General features: G+C 57.2%; 1 protein-coding gene across 2 annotated transcripts in view; it reads right to left on the bottom strand.

Annotated features, from left to right (window-relative positions):
• Positions 1 to 20,801, bottom strand: part of COL2A1 (collagen type II alpha 1 chain) — a 30,321-nt gene extending 9,520 nt beyond the window's left edge. Inside the window, exons 1-32 of one of the 2 annotated variants that reach the window (XM_039243135.1) lie at positions 20,717 to 20,801; positions 16,359 to 16,565; positions 14,951 to 14,967; positions 14,476 to 14,508; positions 14,308 to 14,340; positions 14,157 to 14,210; positions 13,890 to 13,991; positions 12,803 to 12,880; positions 12,099 to 12,143; positions 11,946 to 11,999; positions 11,491 to 11,544; positions 10,677 to 10,730; positions 10,217 to 10,270; positions 10,047 to 10,100; positions 9,695 to 9,739; positions 9,127 to 9,180; positions 6,478 to 6,522; positions 5,969 to 6,022; positions 4,402 to 4,500; positions 4,042 to 4,086; positions 3,850 to 3,948; positions 3,613 to 3,666; positions 3,142 to 3,249; positions 2,716 to 2,769; positions 2,539 to 2,637; positions 2,335 to 2,388; positions 1,820 to 1,918; positions 1,380 to 1,433; positions 954 to 1,007; positions 568 to 621; positions 307 to 360; positions 64 to 108 (exon numbers count right to left, since the gene is read on the bottom strand). In XM_039243135.1, the coding sequence (XP_039099066.1) occupies positions 64 to 108; positions 307 to 360; positions 568 to 621; positions 954 to 1,007; positions 1,380 to 1,433; positions 1,820 to 1,918; positions 2,335 to 2,388; positions 2,539 to 2,637; positions 2,716 to 2,769; positions 3,142 to 3,249; positions 3,613 to 3,666; positions 3,850 to 3,948; positions 4,042 to 4,086; positions 4,402 to 4,500; positions 5,969 to 6,022; positions 6,478 to 6,522; positions 9,127 to 9,180; positions 9,695 to 9,739; positions 10,047 to 10,100; positions 10,217 to 10,270; positions 10,677 to 10,730; positions 11,491 to 11,544; positions 11,946 to 11,999; positions 12,099 to 12,143; positions 12,803 to 12,880; positions 13,890 to 13,991; positions 14,157 to 14,210; positions 14,308 to 14,340; positions 14,476 to 14,508; positions 14,951 to 14,967; positions 16,359 to 16,565; positions 20,717 to 20,801 (2,094 nt within the window). The remainder of the gene's footprint in view (positions 1 to 63; positions 109 to 306; positions 361 to 567; positions 622 to 953; positions 1,008 to 1,379; positions 1,434 to 1,819; positions 1,919 to 2,334; positions 2,389 to 2,538; positions 2,638 to 2,715; positions 2,770 to 3,141; positions 3,250 to 3,612; positions 3,667 to 3,849; positions 3,949 to 4,041; positions 4,087 to 4,401; positions 4,501 to 5,968; positions 6,023 to 6,477; positions 6,523 to 9,126; positions 9,181 to 9,694; positions 9,740 to 10,046; positions 10,101 to 10,216; positions 10,271 to 10,676; positions 10,731 to 11,490; positions 11,545 to 11,945; positions 12,000 to 12,098; positions 12,144 to 12,802; positions 12,881 to 13,889; positions 13,992 to 14,156; positions 14,211 to 14,307; positions 14,341 to 14,475; positions 14,509 to 14,950; positions 14,968 to 16,358; positions 16,566 to 20,716) is intronic. The other variant, XM_039243136.1, reaches the window with a different exon arrangement.
• Between the last annotated feature and the right edge of the window lie 1,374 nt (positions 20,802 to 22,175).

The raw sequence follows: 22,175 nt of genomic DNA, 5'->3' as shown, positions 1-22,175 counted from the left end.
CAGGACCCGGGCGCAGGTCTGGGAGCAGGCCTGAGGGGACCGCCAGAAATGGCCAATACTTACCCGGGGACCCACGAGGCCGGGGGCTCCAGCTTCGCCAGGAACACCCTGGAGAACAAACAAGGTCGAGTGAGAGCGGAAGCTTGGATGGCCCACCGCTGGGGAGGAGCATCCCTCCCGCTGGAGGCTGGGCTGGAATGTGGCCCAGACCCTGCCGGCCTCCTGCGGCTCCTCATGCCCTCCTGCACAGCAGAAGAGACCTTCCCTCTCTAAACAGTTTGCAGGTTCAAAGAGTCCCATACTCACCTGGTCACCTGGTTTTCCACCTTCACCTGGGGGACCGGGAGGGCCAGGAAGTCCCTAGAAGGCAAAGTGACATGCGTTAGCAAAAGAGTAAGTTTACTCTTCCAGCCCTCCAGGGAGGCCCAGCACAAGGCAAGAGCCAGGACTACAGGGAAGCCTCATCGCCCCTGAGAGGGGCGGGCCCTCCACCCGCGGTGCCTACTGCTGCCCACAGAACCCTGGACATGGAGACGACTGAAGAGGGGGCCCAGTCTGGCCACCTACCTGGAACCCAGATGGCCCAGGGGCACCCTGCTCGCCTCGTTCACCAGCAGGTCCCTGCAAAAGGAAACAAAGGTGACCTTAAGCGCTCCAGAGAATCTAAGAGCCTCAGACACGGGGGACTGGGGTGGCCAGCAGGAGGGCAGGCCATCACCCCCCTGCACTGCCCAACAGAGGTGTGCGTGAGTGCGTGCCTCACTGTTCTCCCACCAATGACCCGCACCCCTGAAACGGCTGGGGGCCACACTGCCTTGGCTGAGTGGGTCTGGTGTCCCGCTGAGCCCACACCCACAGTTAGTTTCAGCGCTGAGTGGGCCTGAGGTGCCTCGGCCTCCATGCCACAGCCCCATGCCCACAGGGCCACCAAGGGAGGCCAGGCAGGTACTTACAGCAGGTCCAGGGGGGCCTGCGGCTCCAGTCTCACCATCTTTGCCAGGAAGACCCTAGAGAAAGGAGAAGAGGGTGAGGTCCTGACATGCTCTTCAGTTCTGCAGACGCCAGCACCTGGCAGGTATACTTGGTAGCCCTGAGTTTCCAGACCTCCATGATCCCCCAACCGGTACTCCATTTCTCCCCCCACCTTCCTTTCCTGAGCCCCTCCTTTTCCCAATCTTTCTCAGGATGGGAGTCTTCCCCATCTCCCTGGCTACTGACCAATAGCAACTAGAAGTCTGCTTGTGTGCACTCTCAAAGGGCCCAGAGGAGCAGGAGCTCAGCCACAGGACTCCACGCTGCTAACTAGGGTCCGCAGAAGCATCTCCCCTTGAAGGTGTCCAGCCAGCACCAATGCATGGGTAGTGAGATAGGGCACTTACTCTCAGTCCAGGAGCACCGGGCAGTCCCTTCTCACCAGCCTTGCCAGGCTCGCCCTGGAGGGAAAGAGTGCAGGACCATGAATGGAGGGTTTCAGTGGCAGAAGAGGGTAGAGCAGGTGGGGGACACGGGGGCTTAGGGCCTAATGGACAGCGAAAGCTCAAGCTGAATATTAGCACCTTCTCTTATGCTCAGAGGCGTGACAGCACCACCCCATGGAACAGAGTCACGGCTGAGATGTCCTGAAGCTCTAAGGAGGCCTGGGTTTCCCCAGATCGCACGCACCCCTGCAGGACGTGGAGCCCCAGCTCCCCACGGCACCCAGGATCCCACTCAGACCTGCCCTTGGGCTCACTCTATTTGGGAGCCAGCCCTTTCCCCAGGGGGCAAGGAGGTAGGTGGCCCCACGTGGAAGGAAATGGAAGGGCAAGTTATTACTTACATTGGCACCTTTGGGGCCAGGGAAACCCATGACACCAGGCTGCCCACGAGCACCCTGAGGACCCGGAGGGCCAGGGCGGCCATCTTCACCAGGGGCTCCCTGGAAGAGAGGACACCATTCTCAGAATGTAGACGCTCTTACCACAGCCGTCCATCCACCATCTACTAAGTGCCTATGTGGCAGGCGCAGGGCAAGACAACATCCAGACACAGCACGTGGGATCTACCAAGGTTTCAACCAGCAGCCCGCACTGCGCACGTGGACCCCATCAGCAACAAGGTGCTGCTTAAATCAGAAGCTTTGCACTGCCCACCAGGCTTTGTCTTCCCTCATGGCCCGATGCACAACGGGGTGGCATTTTCAGAGCTCCACACCTGGCCCCGGTACCTACCGTCTGCACCCCTCCCCCGTTCTCTAACTTCACGGGCTGCCCCCACCCAGGCTCCTGGCTCTCCTACCTCCTTCCCCAAGATATTCCCGCAACCCTTCCCAGCAACCCCAAACAGCGGACTTACAGAAGGACCAACTTTGCCTTGAGGACCAGCATCACCAGGGCGTCCAGTGAGACCCTTTGTTCAGGAGAGAGAGAGAGGGTGAGTGTCAAGGCAGGCCCAGGTCCTCCCAATTCTCAGCGCAGGGCTGGAGAGACCAGGTGGGGAAGGGCATGAGGACTCTGATCACAGCGGGAAGTCAAGGGCAAAAGCGGCTGTGCTACTTACCCGGGCTCCAGGAAGGCCAGGCTCTCCGGGACGGCCAGGATCACCGTTGGCACCCTTGGGGCCAGCAAGGCCGCTGGGCCCTCGCTCTCCAGGGGCTCCCTACACAAGGGGAGACCGTCAGCAGGAGGCCATGTGACCAGCTATGCAGGGACCCCAAGCCCTTCCTCCCCCACTCACCTTTGGACCTGCCAGACCATCCTGACCTGGGAAGCCACGGTTGCCCGGAGCACCCTAGGAAGAAGTGGGAGGGCAGGTGGTGAGCGAGAATGGCCCCTGAGCCAACCGTGACTCCAAGGAGCCCAGCCAGGTTTCAGGGGACAATCCCACCAACCCACAGCTTCTGGGGGGCTGTAGCCACGGCCGGCAAGATTCTGAAAAAGTAATTTCTTTGGCCTGACCTGGGGAGTAGCTCAAACCATTTCATGCCCTCCTGGGGGCGTGGGGTACAAATAAGGGCTCCCTATCCCCATGGCAGGGAGGGGAGAAGAAGAAAGGAATCTGATACTCAGGCCATAGGACTTGACAAGAACACAGAGCCACAGAGACTCAACTTCCACGTTCAGGTCACACTCCACAGAAAGTGGGGCCCAGGACTCCACTTACTCTTTCTCCAGGGGGACCAACGGGCCCAGCACCACCGGGCTCTCCACGGGCACCTCTTTTGCCTTCTTCACCAGCGGGACCAGGGGCTCCTTGGGGGCCAGCAGGGCCCTGAGAACCGGCACAGAAGAGAAACAGGGTAAGCCTTCACCTGGCCCCGGATCAATCACTGACCTGGAGTGTGGTGGAAGGGGCCTTGGCTATAATTTCTGGGCTGGGGATGCGGGGGAAGAGGAGCCACAGAGGATCAGCCTGGGAAGAGCAGAGGTGGCGCAGTGGGAAGAGAGAGGGTGTCCAGCTGCAACTGTTCAGATGAGTTGAAGATGGAAGGTTGCATCAGTCTCTCAACCCTGATCTGTCCCCTCCTCCAGGCACAGCCTGAGAGGTCCCAGATTAGGGGACAGGGCTACGGAGGAGTAGGGCAGTGGGCTGGGGGATAGTCTTGAGCCCAAGTGCTGGTGGGCAGGTACTCACAGGCTCTCCCTTGGGGCCTTGTTCGCCTTTGAAGCCAGCAATACCAGGCTCACCCTTGAGAAAAGACAGAGGCAGGTTCTCAACACGGGGTTCTCTCCAGGGGCCCTGCCCCCACCTCCGGAAACCCTTAAAGGTGTGCCCCCCAACCGCCAACAACTGGTGTGAGCGCAGGAAGGAGGGATGGCGGGTTTGACTCCGATGGTATCGGTAGGACTTGGGGTTCACTCTGGGCCTTACCGTCTGACCTTTCGGGCCCAGAGGACCAGTTGCACCTTGAGGGCCAGGTGGACCACGGGGCCCAGGGAAGCCGGGAGCACCAGCAATGCCCGGAGCACCCTGTCAGCATGAGTAGAAGAAAGGGGCATCAGGAGAGAGAGCAAGGAGGGACTGACCCCACCTGGAGGAGCCAAGTCCAAGGGCAACACTCACAGCAGATCCTTTGGCTCCAGGAATTCCATCCGTTCCAGGGTTACCCTGAGGATAGAGATGGTGTCATTATAAAATAAGTAGCAAAGAACAGACCCCAGCCACCTGCCTGTCCTCCCAGACCGCAGGCCCAGGGGCTGGGCCAGCAGCTAGCCGTCCCAGACATGGCCCTGCTGGGCGTTTCAAGGACAGGATGGGGCTGGAGGGAGACCTGCCCCTAGAGAGCAGGAGCAGGTGCTGGGCCTAAAGGAAGGTTTGGGTGGTGGGGCTCCGAATGGGCTCCACTTCTCTCAGAGGTAAACAGTCAAGAGCACCTGGGCCACAGACCCCAGGCGCTTCAGGCCAAAGGGGAGCTGCACTTACAGAGGCACCGGCCGGTCCAGGGGACCCAGGAGTACCAGGTTCACCTCGAGGACCTTGAGCGCCTTCGGGACCTCGAGCACCGGTGGGGCCAGCTTCGCCCTGGACGGAGACAGAGAGGGGCGGAGTGAGGAGAAGCCGGGGGACAAAGCCCTCTCACGGGCCAGCAACAGCTCAGGGACAGAAAGCGGAGTCACACATGTGCACCCACTGTGCGCGCACACGGGTGTCTTCCCCACATGGTCCCGCAGGGTCCCCCGAGTGAGCCTGCCAACCTGCTGCCTTCCCCCCACGCCTCCTCTGCTCTCCGTCTCCCTCCACACCATAAGCCCCCACAGCAAGTGCACACCTCCGGGCCACGGCACCAGGCCTCAGGAAGGCCAGTGCTGGGAGTCCTGCCCACCTGGCAGCGCAGGCTGCTGGACGGGCAACTGGGGTGGGCAGCCTTCAGCTCCCCCTCTCCCCCTCTTCCTTCGCCGAGGAAAGGAAGGCCCTCGGACAGCTGGGCTCAGGGCACCGCTCCACTTGTGTCTGGCCCATGTGCGAACACTGCCACCCCCAGGCTCTGGCCCAGGCCAGTCTGAAGCCAGCCAGAGAGCCAGGGCGAAAGCAAGCCGGGACAGTGCCCCACTCCACTTGCCCCTGCTCTGACCACAGGCCAATCCTCCTCGGCTTCTGGCAGGCCCCGCAACCCCCCAAAACGGCCTCTGCTTTTACTTTCATTTTTTTTCCTGAAAGTTACAACTGGCTGCGATCTGGGCTCTCTGGCCGGCTGAGTCCCCTGGGGAGGACTGGGGACCTGGAGGCAGGGCAGAGCCTCCTCAGGTTTCTTCTCAGAACATTCCTGCTTCACTCTTGTAATTATTATTTTCTAAAGGTCAGGCCCCCTCACCTTCCGCTGTCCCTCCTCACAATGGGTCTCCTTCACCCAGCTCCCAGGGCCTCAGACACTGTCTGGTTGCCATGGAAACCCCCAGGAGGGGAAAGGCAACCTGATGCCAGTGACCACATGGAGGCTCCTTATTCATCTCCCGGCTGCCCGCTGCCCCGGGAGAGAATTCCCAGGGAACGTGCGCCTGGAATCCTTCTTGGGCCACAGAGGCCTTTCCCTGAACTGGCTGGCCTCCTGCTGGCCCCTATTAATACTTGGAAGAACTCTGTTAACACTGCCTGGAAGAGCCAGCCCCTCCCCCCCACCCCCCCACCATGAGGTAGGGGCGAGGGAAGCTTGGAGCCATCTCCTCAGGGCCCACTTCCTCCAGCTCTCTTCCGGGTCTAGAGTTTGCTTTCCTCAGTTCCTGGTCTTCTGCTCCCTCCCAGATTTCCGGTGTCTCCCCATCTTTTTCTACCTCTTCCCCCGTCTGAAGCTGTAACTGTACCTCCAGCTTTTTATCATTCCATCTCACTTTCCCTTCCAGCCGATAACTGAACCGCCTGGCTCTTCCTTGCCTCCTCGGAGAGCAGCAGTGGGTGGGGGTGGGGCACGCTCCTCAGAAGGGAAGTGGGGGCTGTGCAGGGGGCAGTGAGGGTTATGGGGGGGGGGTCCTGACTCCACCTGCAGGGCACATACCTTGGCACCGGGAGCACCAGGGAAGCCAGGACCGCCAGCAGGACCCACGGGACCCTAGAGGGAGGAAGGAGAAGGAGAGGGGAATGCTGTGTCTGGGCAGTATTTGTGCACCCCCCAAAGTGAGCCAGCCCCACACCTCACGCTCCTTCCCACCTTTGTACTGATTTTGCACTATATCCATTGTGGCTCAAGGTCCCTGGACGGAAACCGCCCCCACTGCCTGAGCCTGGCTTCACAAGGCAAAGCCGGGTCCTAACTATAGACATGGTGAGAAGCAGATGATCCTTTTACGTCCCTATCTATCCCTCCTCAAAAAAGGCTGAATGGATAGCTGAGGAAAATGAGCCGTTGCTTCAAAGCTTGTTATCGCCACACGTGGGTAATACAGATTCCTCTCTCTTTGCCCAAGAAGCCCCAACACTGCCCTGGTTGCACTGAAGGAACAGTGCCAACTCTACTGGGCTGCTGAGGGGACTCGGGTAAACCTACCACAGATGACAGGCACTTACCGGAGGCCCAGCAGGGCCTGGTTGACCGTCGTTGCCCCGGGCACCCTGTCAGCAGGGGAGAAGGAAACGGTCATGGTGAGAGGTGCCTGACCAACAGGCCAGGCCCTCCCCGCCTACAGTCCACCCACACAAAACATGGACTGCACTGTGCCCCAGAGGCCCCAGGGCTGGGGGGGGGGGGGGTTGGCCAGGGATGGCACAGAGCAGTCCCCCAGGAGGACAGCCTCAGAACTCCATGTTGGAGGCAGCAGCAGGCATACTCTCAGCTTAAACAAAGCTTGGGTGGTTTCCTGGTTCTTCCATTTCTTAAACTTCGATTTAGACCCCAAATACCCCAACATCAAGGCCAAGTTATTATTCAAAGACTCAGTGAATTAGGCCAAAGGAAAATGAAACAGCCAAGCAGCAAACCTAAGACAATTCCTCCCACCTGCTCCCAGCAAGGAAACACTTCTGGGGGCTTGGTTAACCTCCTTGGTTAAGGCCTCCCCTTGGTTAAGTCCAAGATGCCCCTGGGCTCCGCCCCCTCCACACCCACTCCAGACAACCTATTTCTAAGGAAACACAGATGCTGCTGCTGGCCCAGGAAGAAACCCTGCTCTGCGCTGGGGACAGAGCCCTGAGCACAACCTGAGGACCACATCTAAGCTCTTGCCCCCGAGAGTCCTTTACACAGAAGGATAGGGCTGCCAGTTCTCTCTCTAGAACTAATTTTGAGGGGTTCCCCCCCAGGTTTGTGGTGAGCACCCCCCTAGTTTCTCTCTCAGGGCCCAGGGAACTTATACCCAAACTCTAGGAACCATTAGACTAGGCCTGGCACTTGGTCCTCGGCAGGGGATTGGAAGAGGCCGGAAGGTGGCCTTCCCAAGCTGAGCCCTGCCTGCCTGCTTTTGCCTCTTCTAGGATGCTGAAGGAGGATGCTTTAGGGGGAGCTCATATTTTAAAAAGACTCAAACTTCTTCCTGGCTACAATCCATGTCTCCTGACTAAGATGCTCCAGATTGGCATTAAACAGGAACGCAAGAGGAGATTTGACAGGAAAAAAAATGTCAGCGGGAACATAAAGCCTTGGCATTGGCCAGAGCCCATTCTCGGCCAGGCCGGCTGCTTCGGGAAGCTCTGGAGCACCCCTCCCTTCAGGGGTTGGGCAGAGGAGAGGCCCAGGGCCCAGCATGATCCATGAGGCCTGTGCTGGCTTCCCTGGCTCTCCCTGCAGCAGGGCTGGGAGAGGGCACAGTCTGGCCCAAGGGGGCACGTGACCACCGCAGGCAGAGGCCAGCCCAGCCCAGTCCCGGGCCCAGCCTTGACACCAAGCCCGCACTTGGAACTGCATGACGTTGTCAACTTTCTATGCCAAAGCCTATGCACAGCCTGCCAGCCTGACTACTTTGGGGATGGGAACCCAGCGGGGAGGAGCAAGGAGCAGGGCCTGCTGTGCCCAGGGAGGAGGAGGAAGAAGAACAGGGATGCAGCTCATCTCTGCCCCTGACAGGGTGCGGCCACCACGGCTCCAAGCCTGGCCCAAAAGCCACAAGCCAGGTCCTAATGATCTGCAAAAATAGCAGTGTTTCTTGGTAGCCCTAGCACTCTCTAATCCCTCACACACAAAATGACCCCGGGCCAGGGCACCTCGGCAGCTCTGGGGGACACGTGGGGGGTTGGGGCTGCCTGTTATTTCACTGATCTGCTTTGGAGGGAAATTTCTGCTAAACAGATCCATTACGCAGCAAGCAGCAGAGTGAGTGAAGCTGACTTACTGTGGCCAGCCCTCCAACAACCTGTGGGGAGGGGCCGCAGAGCCTGGGTGGCTGGGGTATGAGCTCAACAGAAAGCATAATCTTTCTTAAACACGGCTTTCATCACATCACTCGCCTGACCAAGCACCTACAAGGGCTCTCTATTGCTGAGGGATCAGAAATAAACACCTGCACCCTCCACCAGCCGCAAATCCCCTGCAAATCCCCGTGCCCTTCACTTCCCACGTCAACAAGAGGCCACCAGAGTCGGAGGCTGCAGAGCATGGTCTTAAGCTATTTAACCTTTCTGTGACTCAGTTTCTTCTTCTCTAAAATGGGGAGAAGAAGAGAATCTACTTCACAGGATCTGAGGGAAGATTAGATGAGACAAAGCATGTAAGGTATTATTAACCCAAGGAAGTGACGGTGGCGTGGTGGCCACGGGGATTAGATCACACAGTATCACCATCAGTGGCGGCGGCAAGCAGCAATGTCAAGTATAGAGGCTCCATGAGTTGATGCTAGACTGTTTGCTTTAATCGGGCATCATCTCCAAAGCCAGAAAGAATAGAAATTAGCACAGCACTGGAAGTCTGTCCACAAATTCAAACTGGATTGACTGGGAGTGGATGGCGAGGGTGGGGGCTGTGAAGGGGATGACCTGAATAATCCAGCCTGGTTAAGAGAGAGTTCTGCCCTCACCAACCAACCCTCCCACTGCTGCCCTTCAACTGTGCAGACTCGGCCTGGGGATCTGCGACGGGGTCACTCAGTGAACCCCCATGGGATGACAATACTCTCCGTGCCTCACGGGGTCATTGTGAGGGTCAAGCAAAACAGCCCTATATGAAAAGTGCCTCGTAAAATCTAAAGGGCCAGCCAAATGATAGCTTTTGGCCTGGTCATTACTCACCGCAGCCCCAGCGGGGCCAGTCCGTCCTCTCTCACCAGGCAGGCCCCGGGGACCCTAGAACACACACGAGGACAACACACGCATGAGTCGGCTTAACGACACTCTGCGCGTCCTTCCCAGGCACCAGAGCGGGAAGCATGCATGTGCCCAGGAGGCAAAGGTGTGGGTGCCCCTAACCCTGCCTTCCCGACCCATCTATGATTTCTCATATCACATCAAAGATGATTCTGCCTAGGAGGAGCACTCATGCCTGAGTCTTGTCACAGGTGTGTCCTGCTTTGTGCAATAGATGAACACCCCAAAACGTGGAGAATAAACAGAATTTTAAAATACTGAAGCACATCTCCAGTGTGTTCATGGGCTATTTCAAGGAAACATGGGTGAAACCTTGAACAAATCATCTAAGCTGATAAATTTAGCTTTTTGATCTGATCATAACCAGATCAAATCTACAAAACTGAGTATCTACTCTGCACAAAGGGAGCAGAACCATCTGCTAGGCTTTAGGAGATGTCTGAAGAGCACCTGGAGGCCCTCCCGGGGGGCGGGGGGCGAGATTCATACTCACCATTGGGCCCGGAGAACCATTCTCACCCGGTGAGCCACTCTCACCCTGGAAAAAAGATCCGCAGGGTCAGTGAGCTGGACCCCACTGCCCCCAGAAAACTCCAAAGGAAGAAGCTGAAAGCTCTGGTCAACTCAGCTACCACTGAGACCCCCAAACTTCAGCTCTGCAAGGGACAATTCCCCGAGCTCCCCAGGCCTGCTGTTCATCCGTCAGAATGTAGGACTGGGCATTCCCAACCAAAGCTGTTCTGACATCCGAACTCACTGACGCAATAGCATCCCCTGGACTGGAAAGAAAGGCTCCTCATTGTCTCCCTCTGTCTCCCGGTCCCCATGTGTTTCTCGGTCCTTACCTTCACACCCGGGGCACCAGCTTCTCCCTTTGCACCATCGAGACCTGGGTAGCCCTAGGAGAGGAGAGAAAACGTTCAATCACACTTCTGGAAGAAGATTTGTGCCCCCAAATGATTTTCTCTCCCCAGGGCAATTCCTCTCTCCCGACACTCGCATCTGTGATACTTACTCTGTGACCCTTGACACCAGGGAGGCCTGGGGTTCCCGGGAAGCCGCGAGCACCCTGCAGTCCAAAGGTGACATGTTGAAGGCACAGTGAGGAAGGGCCGAGCGAGGAAAGGCGGCCCTGCGCTGCCCGAGAATCTCCAGCCAGCTCCCTCAGGCCGGCAGGGCGGTCAGAAGCCCAGCACTTGGACAGCTCTTTCTGTAGGTCCCAGAGCCCCCCCTCACTGTGCTTCCCCTGTCTTATGGGAAAACGGGTGTAAACAACAGCTGCCCAGCCGCCACACCCCTTGGGCTTGTGTTAGGACCCTGAGCATCTGATGTATGTAGGAGCTGCTGGAATTCTGCCTTAGAAGTGCGCTAACTGAACTGGATGTGGAGGCCACTGCCTTGGCTGCAAAGGAGGGAGACTTTGCAGAACGAGGTCTGAGGCTGAGAAAGACAGGGAAAGGCGGAGATGTCTTTACCTGAGGGCCAGGAGGGCCTCTTTCACCAGATTTTCCAGGCTTTCCAGCTTCACCCTGAAGGGAGAGAGATGTATTTCAGCTTCCCCAGAAGACAGGTTAGCACAGATGGCACGATCCAGATCACGTCTCTCCTCCGAGTCTTCTATGCCTTTGGCTTACCTGCCTACTCAGCCCCCTCACCTCCTTCAGATTCCACTTTGAATGCCTTTCCTGGGTCACGATGCATTCTTTTGGACAGCTGGGCCAACTTCTCTGTGCCCTCCAGCCCCCAGCTGCCCCAGGGGCCTTTCTCTCTCCCCTCCTATGCTCTGCAGTCTGGCCCAGTGCTGCCTTACCCAGAGAGACTTTTACTGTCTAATGCGATTCATAAGAATAGCACAGAGAGCCAACTCTTCTCCCTCCACTTCGTTTGCATCCTTTGTAGACATCCTGACTCAGGCTGCGCTTTTCCTAACTCATTTACAAGTAAGATAATGCTGGGCTGTTGAGTGTCTTCCTTTGTTTTTCCTTCTAAATCTGTCCCCTTGTGTTTTCCCTTTCCCTTCTCTTGTTTCTCAATTTCCCTTCATGGAACTAACGATGTTTTAATTATTTCCCTTCCCAGTGGCTCCAAAGCAGTCCCCGGGCACTTGCAAGCAGGAATGTAGACAGCAGACAGGGTCTGAGGCTCCGACTGACCGTCCTGCCCCTAAGGACACCTCCCCCACCCCGGGCCAAGCCAAGGGTGCTTCTGCCTCGCTGCCCCGGCACATACACCACCCCCAGGCCCTTCCAAAGGAGGCCTCCACTCATCTGACTACTCAGGAGTACTCACATCATCGCCAGGCTTTCCAGGGGGGCCCGGAGGACCACGGGGACCCATGGGACCCTACAAACAAAGTGAGGGAGTCTAAGAGATGGCTGGAGAGAGAGGATACCTAATCAGTGGACAAAACTTTGGGAGTGTAGCTTCTGGAATCTAGATCCCCCCATAAGGAAGAAAGAGGGGATACGGGGAGAAGCCCACTTTGTACTGAGAGCGAGCGAGCGAGCGAGCCCGCAGAGCTGACTGTACTGGAACCTGGGGATGGCCCAGAGAGGGGACTGTTATGACAGAGTAGTCCTTGCCCCCCGTGGTTTCTGCCAGAGATCCCACAGAGCTAAGAAGTGGCATCTAGATGTCCTCGGGGGCCCTCCCGGGAAAACTCTGGGCAGAGCCAGGGAGGGGACTGCGGGGGGCTGGGTGGTACATCACCCAGGAGGAGGGCAGGGCTGGGCGCTGGTACTCACGGAGACACCGGGTTCCCCAGGCTCTCCAGGGTTGCCTTGAAATCCTTGAGGTCCCTAAACAGGAACAGGAGAACACCAGGTCAGCCCTACAAACTGACACCGAGAGCCTGAAAGCATCCTCATGCCCACTGGGAGGAAAGACCCAGTACTTACAGGAGCACCAGCAGGGCCTGGAGGCCCTCGAGGTCCCATGGGGCCCTGCGTCGAACAGAAAAGGTGGAGGTTTACTGGAAGCGCCTCGCCAGCCGCCTCCCGTGTGCCACCTCCTCCCAGCCAACGGCCCAGACAAAGGACAAAAAGTGACTCTGTGGGCAGGGGGCATCTAGTGGCTGCTCCCTCTCATTTCCCGCTCCCCTTGCCACAATCTATTTATTTATGGGCACCGTTTGGATAGAGGAGCCGGCCTTGCTCTCTCCTGGCCCGCAGCCATGTTTACTAAAGTCGGAGTTTCATTTAGCGTGTGCCAAGTCGGAGCTGCAGGGCTGAGATTTCCTGCTGGAAGTCTTGTGGATGCCGGAGAACAGTGGCTGCTGTCTGGGCTCTTCAGTTCTCTGTCCAAGAGCAACAGCAACCGGCCTTCCAGCAGCTCAGCCTATACGTGTCTCTCCATGCTCGTTCTCCTCGGTCACTCCAGCACATCATTGAAACTGGCATCCGTCACCATTAAAAACCAAATGCTTTGGGCAAACCGCATGGGAAGTTACATAAGCCGGTGGAGAAGAGCTGCTCTAAGCAATTATCTGTAAAGTGAGGTTGTCAGATTCTCTGGCTCTGCTAAGGGCCACCTCCTGCCATTTTGGCTGCAAAAAAAACCCAAAAAAAATCAAAAAACACAAAAACCCGGTGTGTTTTCTTACCATTGGCCCTTGCATCACTCCCATCTGGGCGCCGCCAGCCTTTTCATCAAATCCGCCAGCCATCTGGGCAGCAAAGTTCTGCAAATAAACCCAACCACATTAGGAGCTTGAGAGGCCCCATGTTGTTCCTTCTCTACCAGGTAAGCTATACATTGGGATAGGAAAAGAAAAAAAAAAAAACCCTTTATTTTAGATAAACTCTAATTGTTGGAAACTAACCTAGCACTGGATAGAATTACCAATGATCCCTGAAAAATCGTCCTGGAAACGGGTTATTAGAGGACAGTGGCACCATCATCTCCCCGGAAGATGACGTGTTATTTGGAGAAGCATCAGTTACTTGCATTTCATTTTACAGAAATCTACTTTGAATTCTCAAATGTTAAATATGTCACTTAACATATGTTGAGAAAGTTAGCTAAAATACCGCTTTTAACGGCTTTAAGAAATTTTCAGGACTTGCACACCCAGCAAAAGACTGAAATCGACAACCTTAAAGTTTCTCAGCAAGGAAGGTAGCAGGCGTCTGCGAACCGCCTAAGTTTAAGAATTTAAAACCCAGCAAACATCAAAACGGCAAACCTGCAAAAACTGGACAATAATATAATTTGTTGACTGGCTTAATTCCAAAAATGACTTGAGCCACACACCTTCACTCAGTGGGGCTCTTTCATGAGAATGAATAGTCGCTTGGAATGTACTTGGCAAGGGCCACGAGTTCATGTCTTCCAAGGACAGTGCTCCCTCTTCTTCCAGGGAACTATGAGCGCCCAGTCATCCTCTCCCTCGGCCCCCACGCCCACGCCCACGCCCACGAACCAACCGCACAGAACAGACACCCGGGAGCCAGGTAACTGAAGACTTTCTTTGCAGAAACCCAGTGAGTGAAAAAAGTCATCCCTTAGCGCCACAGTCTGATGCCTAATATGTGATTCCACTAAATTACAGACCCGGGGAGAAGCCCACGGGCGGGCTGTGTACACACTGCTGGCCAGCCTGGGAGCCAGCCAGGTAAGTGTGAGTAGCAATTTAGGAGCCACATTTTTCTGGAGGGGCAGCTGAAGGAAGGGGACGTAAGGATACTCACTCCACCAAGGCCAGGGGGGCCAGGGGGGCCGGGAGGACCAGGGGGGCCAGGGTTTCCAGGGGTCCCAGGCTCTCCATCTCTGCCACGTGGTCCAGGGGCACCCTTGGCAGAAAGAGAAAAGGGCACCCGTGTGAAGCAGGGTTAATGCAAGAAGCCCCTGGCCACGAGCTTCCCCCGGGGAGGGGGTCATGCACATGGGAGGGGGTGGGGAGGAGGCTCAGAGGGCCTTGGGGGTCCACAGGAGTCGGGCGGCTTTTCTCTACTCACTTTTTCACCTTTGTCACCACGATCCCCTCTGGGTCCTTGTTCACCTGCAGGTCCCTGAAGGTGAAGAGAACATTGAGCTGACGCACGGCCAGGGGTCCGCATAGCAGTGACTTGAGGAAGAGATGGAAGAAGGGATTTCTCCCTTTCTTACCTGAGGCCCAGGAGGTCCTTTGGGTCCTACGATCTGTGAGACAGAGAGAGAGAGAGAGAGAGAGAGAGAGAGAGAGAGACACCAGAGGATGGCAAGTTAGAGGGCGTCCAAGGAGCTGACCCTGTTAGAGCAGTAGAGGCAAGCCATGTAAGGGTAATGTGTACTTACATCCTTGATGTCACCGGGTTCTCCTTTCTGTCCCTGAAACATGACACATTGTGAGGATGAGCCACACAGCCCACTAAGCACCCCCCGCACAAAGCCCTGCCCTGCAGCCCGAGCACTGAGGTCTCCCGAAAACCGAGCTCTGCTGCGGCCTGTGAAATCACAGGCCAGGTGGGCACACCATCGCTCCTGAGGAGAGCAAAAACAGAAACAAAAGAAATAAAAGAGGGGTGCCTGGGTGGCTCAGTCGGTTCAGCGTCCAACTTCAGCTCAGGTCATGATCTCACAGCTAGTGAGTTCGAGCCCCATGTCAGGCTCTGTGCCGACACCTCAGAGCCTGGAGCCTGCTTCAGTTTCTGTGTCTCCCTCTCTCTCTGCCCCTCCCCCGCTCATGCTCGGTTTCTCTCGGTCTCAATAATCATTAAAATTTTTTAAATAAATAAATAACATTAAAAAAAAGAAAAGAAAAAACCCTTACCTTTGGTCCTGGTTGCCCTGCAAGTGGGAAAAAATAGAGAAGAATGGAAAACGTGCATTAGCCGGGTGAGCACCATTTCATGTCACTCAAACACTTGTTAAGACAAGGACACAACCCGGGAAGGAGGCAGCTTCCTGTCCCTCTGTTGGGATGTTAGGGTCACTGGGGTCCTGGGGATGCTGAGGTCCCACACGGAATGGAGAGGACCCAGACTTTGTTATTGAGAAAGCAGTCAGCATGCAAAAGAATGGAGCAGAGCGTATGAAGAGAAAATGAGCAGCTCAAGCTCTAATGAGCACCAAGAAAGGACGCATCAGAAGCTGGCAGAAGGTCCAATCTCTTCTTTCCTCGCGGGGTAGGAAGCCCTTCCGACAGCCCAAGCCCTCCCGGAAGAAGAGTCAGGTAGTTAGAAGGGTCTTACGGTCAAGCTGGGTCTCCTTGAAGCGAGCACAAAAACACAGCAGGGCACAGGAGTTAGAGAGAGCATCGAAGCCAGTGCCACCCCAAATCTGTGATCCCCTCCCCCTTGAAAGCAGGGAGGCCCTCAACACTTCCCTCACAGGGGCCTCAGAAATGATCGGGAAATCTAGACCATAAAAGCAGCTTGCCAGTGTCGGTGAAGTGTTAAGGAAGGGCAACTCCTTGCTTCCCTTTCAACATTCTTCTCTTATTTGAGTAGGAAGGGGAGAGTGAGGGCCACCCAAGACACCTAGGCGAGTGCCCGTCCCCTACCCTGCAGGGAGATGGGGCACGTGCACACACGTCTTCCGGCAGCACCGGTGCACACACGTCTTCCGGCAGCACCGGTTCTGGCTGGGAGTACCTAAGTAAACCCACCAGAGCGCCTGCCTGTAGGGCTCCAGCCCAGCCCCAGGTCCCCCTTCTCCTAATAACTCACTTCTTAATTGGCAGTTAACTCCGAGAGAGGTAAAAACAAAAGGAAACTGCCACCAGCGTTCCATATTTCAAAGAAGGGAGCCCGCCCCCTCTCTCCCCACTAGCCAGCACAGATTCTTCCCCACTGAAGAACATTAGGGGTCTTCCGCAGAGAAGACAAGGTGTGGCTAATAGAGGAATGTATCTGGGGTTTGGCCCACAGAATATGGGATCTCCATTGCGGCCCTAGTGATCAGAGATGATCCCAGAGAGGATCCTTTTGGGGAACCACATCTGTCCTTCCAGATCTTGGAAGTGTATTTTTTGTAGGTTTAAAGGACCCCTCTAGTGTCTCAGGCTCATTCCGGTTCAACCTGCAGGCAAGAAGTGGCCTTTCCTTTCCAGCTTCAGCTGCTGGGGTCCCATGGATAACCAGCCCCTCTGCTGCGCAGAGATGACCCGCATCCATGGGAGGTTTGCTGCACCTGCAAGTAATTTATTTATGTGGAACAGGAAATAAATAAATTACGACCACTGGCAGTGGCGAGGTCAGTTGAGCAGATGGGGCAGCACTCTCCGAAGGGGGTCTCGGGGCTGAGGCAGTCTTTCATGTCTTCACAGATTATGTCGTCGCAGAGGACAGTCCCAGTGTCACAGACACAGATCCGGCAGGGCTCGGGCTTCCACACATCCTTATCATTATACCTCTGCCCGTCCTGCACACAGCTGCCAGCCTTCTCTGCACCAAGGCAGGGCAGGGGAAGCAGAGAGTGAAGGGAAGGAGAGGGTGGGGAGCCAGAAGAGAAAAAGAGAAAGAGGTTGCGGTCAACTTGACATCACTTGAATGCTGAAGGATGTGAGCTCCGGCTATACAAAAGTAAAGAACTTGAACATTATTTTTCTAAGACATCATTCAATCTTCCGTGCGGTCAATATATGTTTACTGTGCACCTTGCACTCTGCTATCTATTGGCCAATGACAACCATGCCTGACAGTGAAGGTGGGGGTGGGGTGCTACAGATTCTCTTCCCATCTGGCCTGGGGCAGACCCGAGGCGGGGGGGGGGGGGGGGGGGGGGGGGGGGGGGGGGGGGGGGGCAGGTGAGACTCTGAATGGGAACTCAGGGACTATACAGAGGAGAGCGGGAAATGGAGGGACACCCCCACCCCCACCCCAGGAACAGAGGCCTTTTTTCTGCCTTTCTCTAGGAACTACCGGATTTGCTAAATACAACCGACAGCTAAAATGCAGGAGGCATGTAGAAAATTCTACCCACAAGAATTAGAATCTATGAACAGCCAGACTCCAAAAGTGGATATATGGGGTGGGGGTTAAAGGAGGAGCAGTTAGAAATGGGATCACCTCCGATGACTTAAATCATGAGAATTAGGGCCAACTGGGGGAGGAGGATAGGCCGATTCAAACAATGCATTTGGGACCCCAGCAGGCTAACAGAATGCCGTGGGAGACAAGAAGGGTCTAGGGTCTCCCTTCTGCCGACCTCCGGCTGTAGCCCTCCCTGGAGAGACCCCTACCTTCATCAGGAGACAACACGTCAATGTTGGGGCTGGGGGGAGGCGGGGAGGGCGCAGGGGACTTTGAATGCCTGGCCTAGGCTAAGATTAGCCAGTTGGGGCCTGGCCTCCTCCAAGAATGAAGACCGAGAACAGCACGGACTAGTCCCTCTGCACCAGCGCTCTGCCGTCTGGAACTCACCCCGCAAATGGAACCTGTGCCCGCAAGAGCGCTCGCGAGAGCGCCAGGGCCTGAGGAGCCCACACCACGTGCCAGGGAGCGCCCAGCGCTGTTTTTCTCATCAAAGTCCCCAAAGCAACGGCAGCTGCAGGGAATGAATAAATAGGAAAGCGCCGCAAACCAGGTGGGCGGAGAAAGAAATGGGCCTGCCTCCTGCTCTTTAAGGAGACTCTGAAAATCTAAAGATAACCCTTTCTCTTTCTTTCTTTCTTTCTTTCTTTCTTTTTTTTTTTTTCTTTGCCACCAGAAGAAATCCGCTCGGCCTTTTGGCAAGATAATCCGGCGAGGACAGGGGGATCCCAGGGTAAACACAGAAGCTGCGGGGACACGCCCACGGCTAAAATCGCTGGAACCGTAGAAATCAGGCGGTGGGGAAGGGGAAGGAGGAGAGGTTAATGGTCTCTCGTCCGGACCTAGGAAAAGCCCACCTTCACCCAAGAGGGCCCAGGGTGAAAAAAAGAAAACGCTGGGAGAAGGGGGTGCACCTGAATGGGGATCGGATTTCTCTAGGAAGGGCGGCCCAGGGATGCGCAGGGGCGGGGCCAGGCAGCGCGGGACGTGGGAGCCGCTGGCTGACTTCTGGCAGCAGCTCTGGACACGGCTCGCCCACAGACACTGGGAGGGTGAAAAGTGGGATTAAATGACTGCCCCAGAAAGGAGCCAGCCCCGTAACCGGATCCTCTAGGTGTGGACGGAGGAGCCCAGCACCACCATAATTGCTGTTCGAAACCGCTGCCGATAGCATCCCGGCGCGCCTGATCCGGTTCCCCTCATTACCGCAGCGCGGTATAAGTGCTCCTTTGTGGCAGGCCAATTAAAAAGTTACCTCTTTCGGGGAACTGTTTTTGCTTCGCCGCCGCTTTGCGCAAGGGCTGGAGCCCGGGAGGTGGCGGCGGGCGGGCACAGGGGGGCATTGTGGAGGGGGGGGGTCAGGGAGTCCGGGGGAACCCACCGGACCTCGCCTCTCATGAATGGGGCTTTTCTCGGGCGCACACAGAGCCCGATTCACAGGTCTCCGCAAGGAACCAGTTTAAATAAATACGGGCAGCATTTCAGCCCCATCTGGAAGCCATCGCTGCCAATCTCCCAACGCAAACAAGCCTCACAAAGGAGGATTGAGGTCTCTCCCCTCAGCCGAGGGGCACTTTCGCAGGCGAGGGCTGTGAAATGCAGATGTGGGTCAAACACGCCGCCTCCAATAAGTTTCTCAAAGCCGTGGACGGATGGGGAGGAGGGGCGTGCCCGGGCTCTAGGTTTCTGACATTCCTGACGTCCACGCAGACTGTGCCTTTCCCCACGTCATTTCTTCGGGTCCACCGACCCAGGGGAGGGGGTTAGGAGGCTGAGATGCGCCTGGGAGCGAAGTCCACCGCCCTGCTGCACTCCTCCCGGGGAGGAGGATGAACGACTGGAAGATGGGGGCCCAAGAAACTGTGGAATTCGCTCACTCCCGGGAAAGTTGCGGCGCTGAGAGCGCTCTGCCACTTACGTGAGCGCCTCTAATAACAGATGGAGAATTTGGGAATTATTTTAAAGTCACTTAGCTAATTTCACTGTGCACTAAGCGGAGGTCAGTCAAGAAGACAGCTTTGTTGGTGTACAGGGAAACTGATGACAAAACTCTAGCCAGTCCGAGCCGGAAACACTTATAGACACATAGTATTCCAACAAGTGCCCGGAGCACGCCTCCAGCTGGGCGCAGGACCGGACGACCCGGCCAGAACCTCCTGCCCCGGGTTCCTTGCGGCTGCGCCGCGGGCTCCAGTCCTGCCCCCGCCTGGGTCAGCCGCTCTAATGAACGGAAAGTCCTCCTGGGCCCATAACCCTCCAAACCGTCTCTGGAGACAGCCTGGTGGCAGGAGAGACCAAATAGAGCCTCCTTGGCAGAGGGATTTTGATTCCCCCCCACCCCTCACCTCCATCCCGCCTCCCCAAACAGTTTCCTCTGCGATTGATTTACAATCTGTAACATACAAAGACAGCGCTGGAATCCCAGCCATCGGAAACGTGCCCAAACACGTGGGGAAAAAAAAATCCTCTCTACCTAATACACTTTCCAGGCTTCGTCTGTCCTGAATATAATCCCAGACAGTGGGACGTGTTACCAAAGGAGACGATGGAAAGGTGAGATCCGAACTGCCTTTGGACAAGACTGTAAAACTGCCATCTCTAACTCTATTCGGTTGAAATTGTTATAGCAATTGACCAACTGTGCCCCCCTCCTCTGCCACACACACACACACACACACACACACACACACACACACACCACGCAGCCTAGCCCGGTGAGTTCCAGAAATTTAGAAGAGTAACTCATTGTAGTACCTCCAGGGTTTGGAGGGGAAGAGGGCGGGGAGGGGGCGCTATTTTCTGGGGCGTTTGAAAAGCACGGTCTGGTTGGAATGTTATCGCCTTTCAGATGGCCTCTCCTACGGGGAGTTTCTGTACCCGTTAGAGGCAGGGCGAAAGCCGAGATGAGAACGAGGGCTGCACCTTGCTCCTGCGCCAGCCGCCAGCCGGGAGGGGGAGGAAACTTCGAGAGGCGCAGAGATCTCAGAGCGCCTCTCGGAAACCTCTCTTTTGTGGCCTCAGATTTCAGCCCACCAGATTCGGAGCATCTCCTTTGTCTAACTCCCCTTTGAACCCTCCAGCCACCAACCCCTGGACGCGACTGCGAGGTCAACCCTTTGGCGCTTGCTCGGTCCTTCGCTAGAGCCCTTTCCAACTTCTAAGATCGATGGGCCACGACCTGTTTTGCTGAACTCCGAGTGCTTCGGAAGACGAGTTGTGTGCGTGTGCGCCTGCCTAACTATCAAAGCTGGTGGAAAAGAGCGCGCTGAAATCTGTGCGCAAACATCTCGACCCGACGCTTAGCACGTTTCAAATTCCTGTTCAACACAGAGACCTGCAAATGCCTCCAACTGCAACCTGCATCCGCCGACGCTCGGACAGAGCCCCCGACTTGCAGCACTCCGCTAGGTGAGCCCCTGCGCATCATGCGCCCAAGTCTCGACGCGCTCTGACCCCGGGAGCTACTCTAGCCGGACCCGCCGGCTCCAGAGCAGGAGAAGGCCGGGGGAGGGTGCGAAGGGACGGCACAGAAGGGTGGCACGCAGGGGCACCGGGCGACTTACGGACATCCTGGCCGTGACACCGAAGGACGGCGGCGACGAGCAGCGTCAGCAGCACCAGCGTCTGGGGAGCCCCGAGGCGGATCATGGCTCACCGCGGGGCCTGGCGGAGCCGGCCCGAGCGGAGCGCAGCGAGGCGGCAGGAGCGCGGCGTGGGTCCGGGTCTCTACCGCGCCCTCATGCAGGAGGCCCTCGGAGCAGGAGGAGGAGGCAGGAGACCCGGCAGCCCAGCAGCGCTCTGCGTCTTCTCGCCTCCGCGGAGCCCGTTATATGCGTCCGGCCCCTCTCGAGGCTGGCGAACTCGCCCAAACCGCGGGCCGCCCCCGGCCCCCCGCGGGGCTGTAACCTGAGACCCCGCCCCCGGAGCCGGCCTGGGCCCAGCCAGAGCCCGCACCTGCCTGGGCCGGACCCCCCTCTCCGCTAGCCCTGCTTCCCGCCCCCTACCCCTAGTGTGCCGAGTGGCCTGATCGGGCGGGGCACAGAGACGACTCCTGTCCTCCCCCCAACCCGGGGCTGCGGCGCTGCCCCCTCCGACCACAGGCGGGAAGGGGGGCCTCCGGCCCCTCCCCTCGGAGTTCTGCCCAGATTGGAGGGGCGGGGGGTGTTTGCAGAGGCGCAGGCCGCGAGCCCTAGACCGTGGACGGAAAAGACTCGGGAGGGAGGAGGGAAAGCGGTAGAAAGGAGCCGCGGGGGAGAGTTAGGGGGGCTCCGCGTTGGGACCTAGGGCAGGGGGCCGGGAGGAGGGCGCAAGGGGAGCTCGCGATGGTATCTGCAGTCCAAATCTTGGAAACTGGCAGGCAGGGCCAAGTTTGGGGAGATGCCCAGGCCAATCTTCTAGCCTTCTAGCCGCTTCCCGGCGTACCTGGCCCCGGGGCTCCCACCTGGAGATTCAGAAGGACAGCGCCCAGCCCCTCCCCCATCCAGCTCTGCGAAGAAAGAGCCTCCTCTGGAGCCTTGGCAGAAGTTGGCCGGAGCCAATCGCCAGGAAAGGGGCCGGTGTGTTACAGCACAGAGGGAGACCTGTGTGAAGGTGTGGGGGCGGGGGCAGGCCCTGGGAAGGGGGCTTGAGCGGCTACAGAGGACGGAGGGGGCCCAGACTAAACCGTGCGTGCTGCCGAGGTGGGGGACTGTCTAGTTCCAGGCTCAGACGTGGTGTCTGCTCTTCCTGGCCGGGGGGCCGGAGGAGGGCTCTGGGGGGAGAGGACACGGCCGCCAGGGGTTGAGTAGTTCTGGCCAGGGACATTGGTCACTGCTGCAGCCCCGTCCAGGGAGTGAGGCGGCTGCTCCAGCTGGACCGAGTTCTGTGAGCCAGGGGAAAAGCCAAAATTTCCTAGTTGGCCCCCTGGCCCTCTTGCTGCTTCCCACCTCACTTCACCTTCCCCAGTGCGCTCCCTGGGGCACCGAGGCCGAGGCCAGATGCTGCCTCCTTACCAGGGCTCCGGCCATGCTAGTCTCTTGGCTC

Source organism: Hyaena hyaena, unplaced genomic scaffold (genome assembly GCF_003009895.1).
Source record: "Hyaena hyaena isolate Hyena2069 unplaced genomic scaffold, ASM300989v1 scaffold_221, whole genome shotgun sequence".
NCBI classification, from domain to species: domain Eukaryota; kingdom Metazoa; phylum Chordata; class Mammalia; order Carnivora; family Hyaenidae; genus Hyaena; species Hyaena hyaena.
Note: the sequence above shows the minus strand (reverse complement) of the source record. Positions and strands in the feature narration are given on the sequence as shown.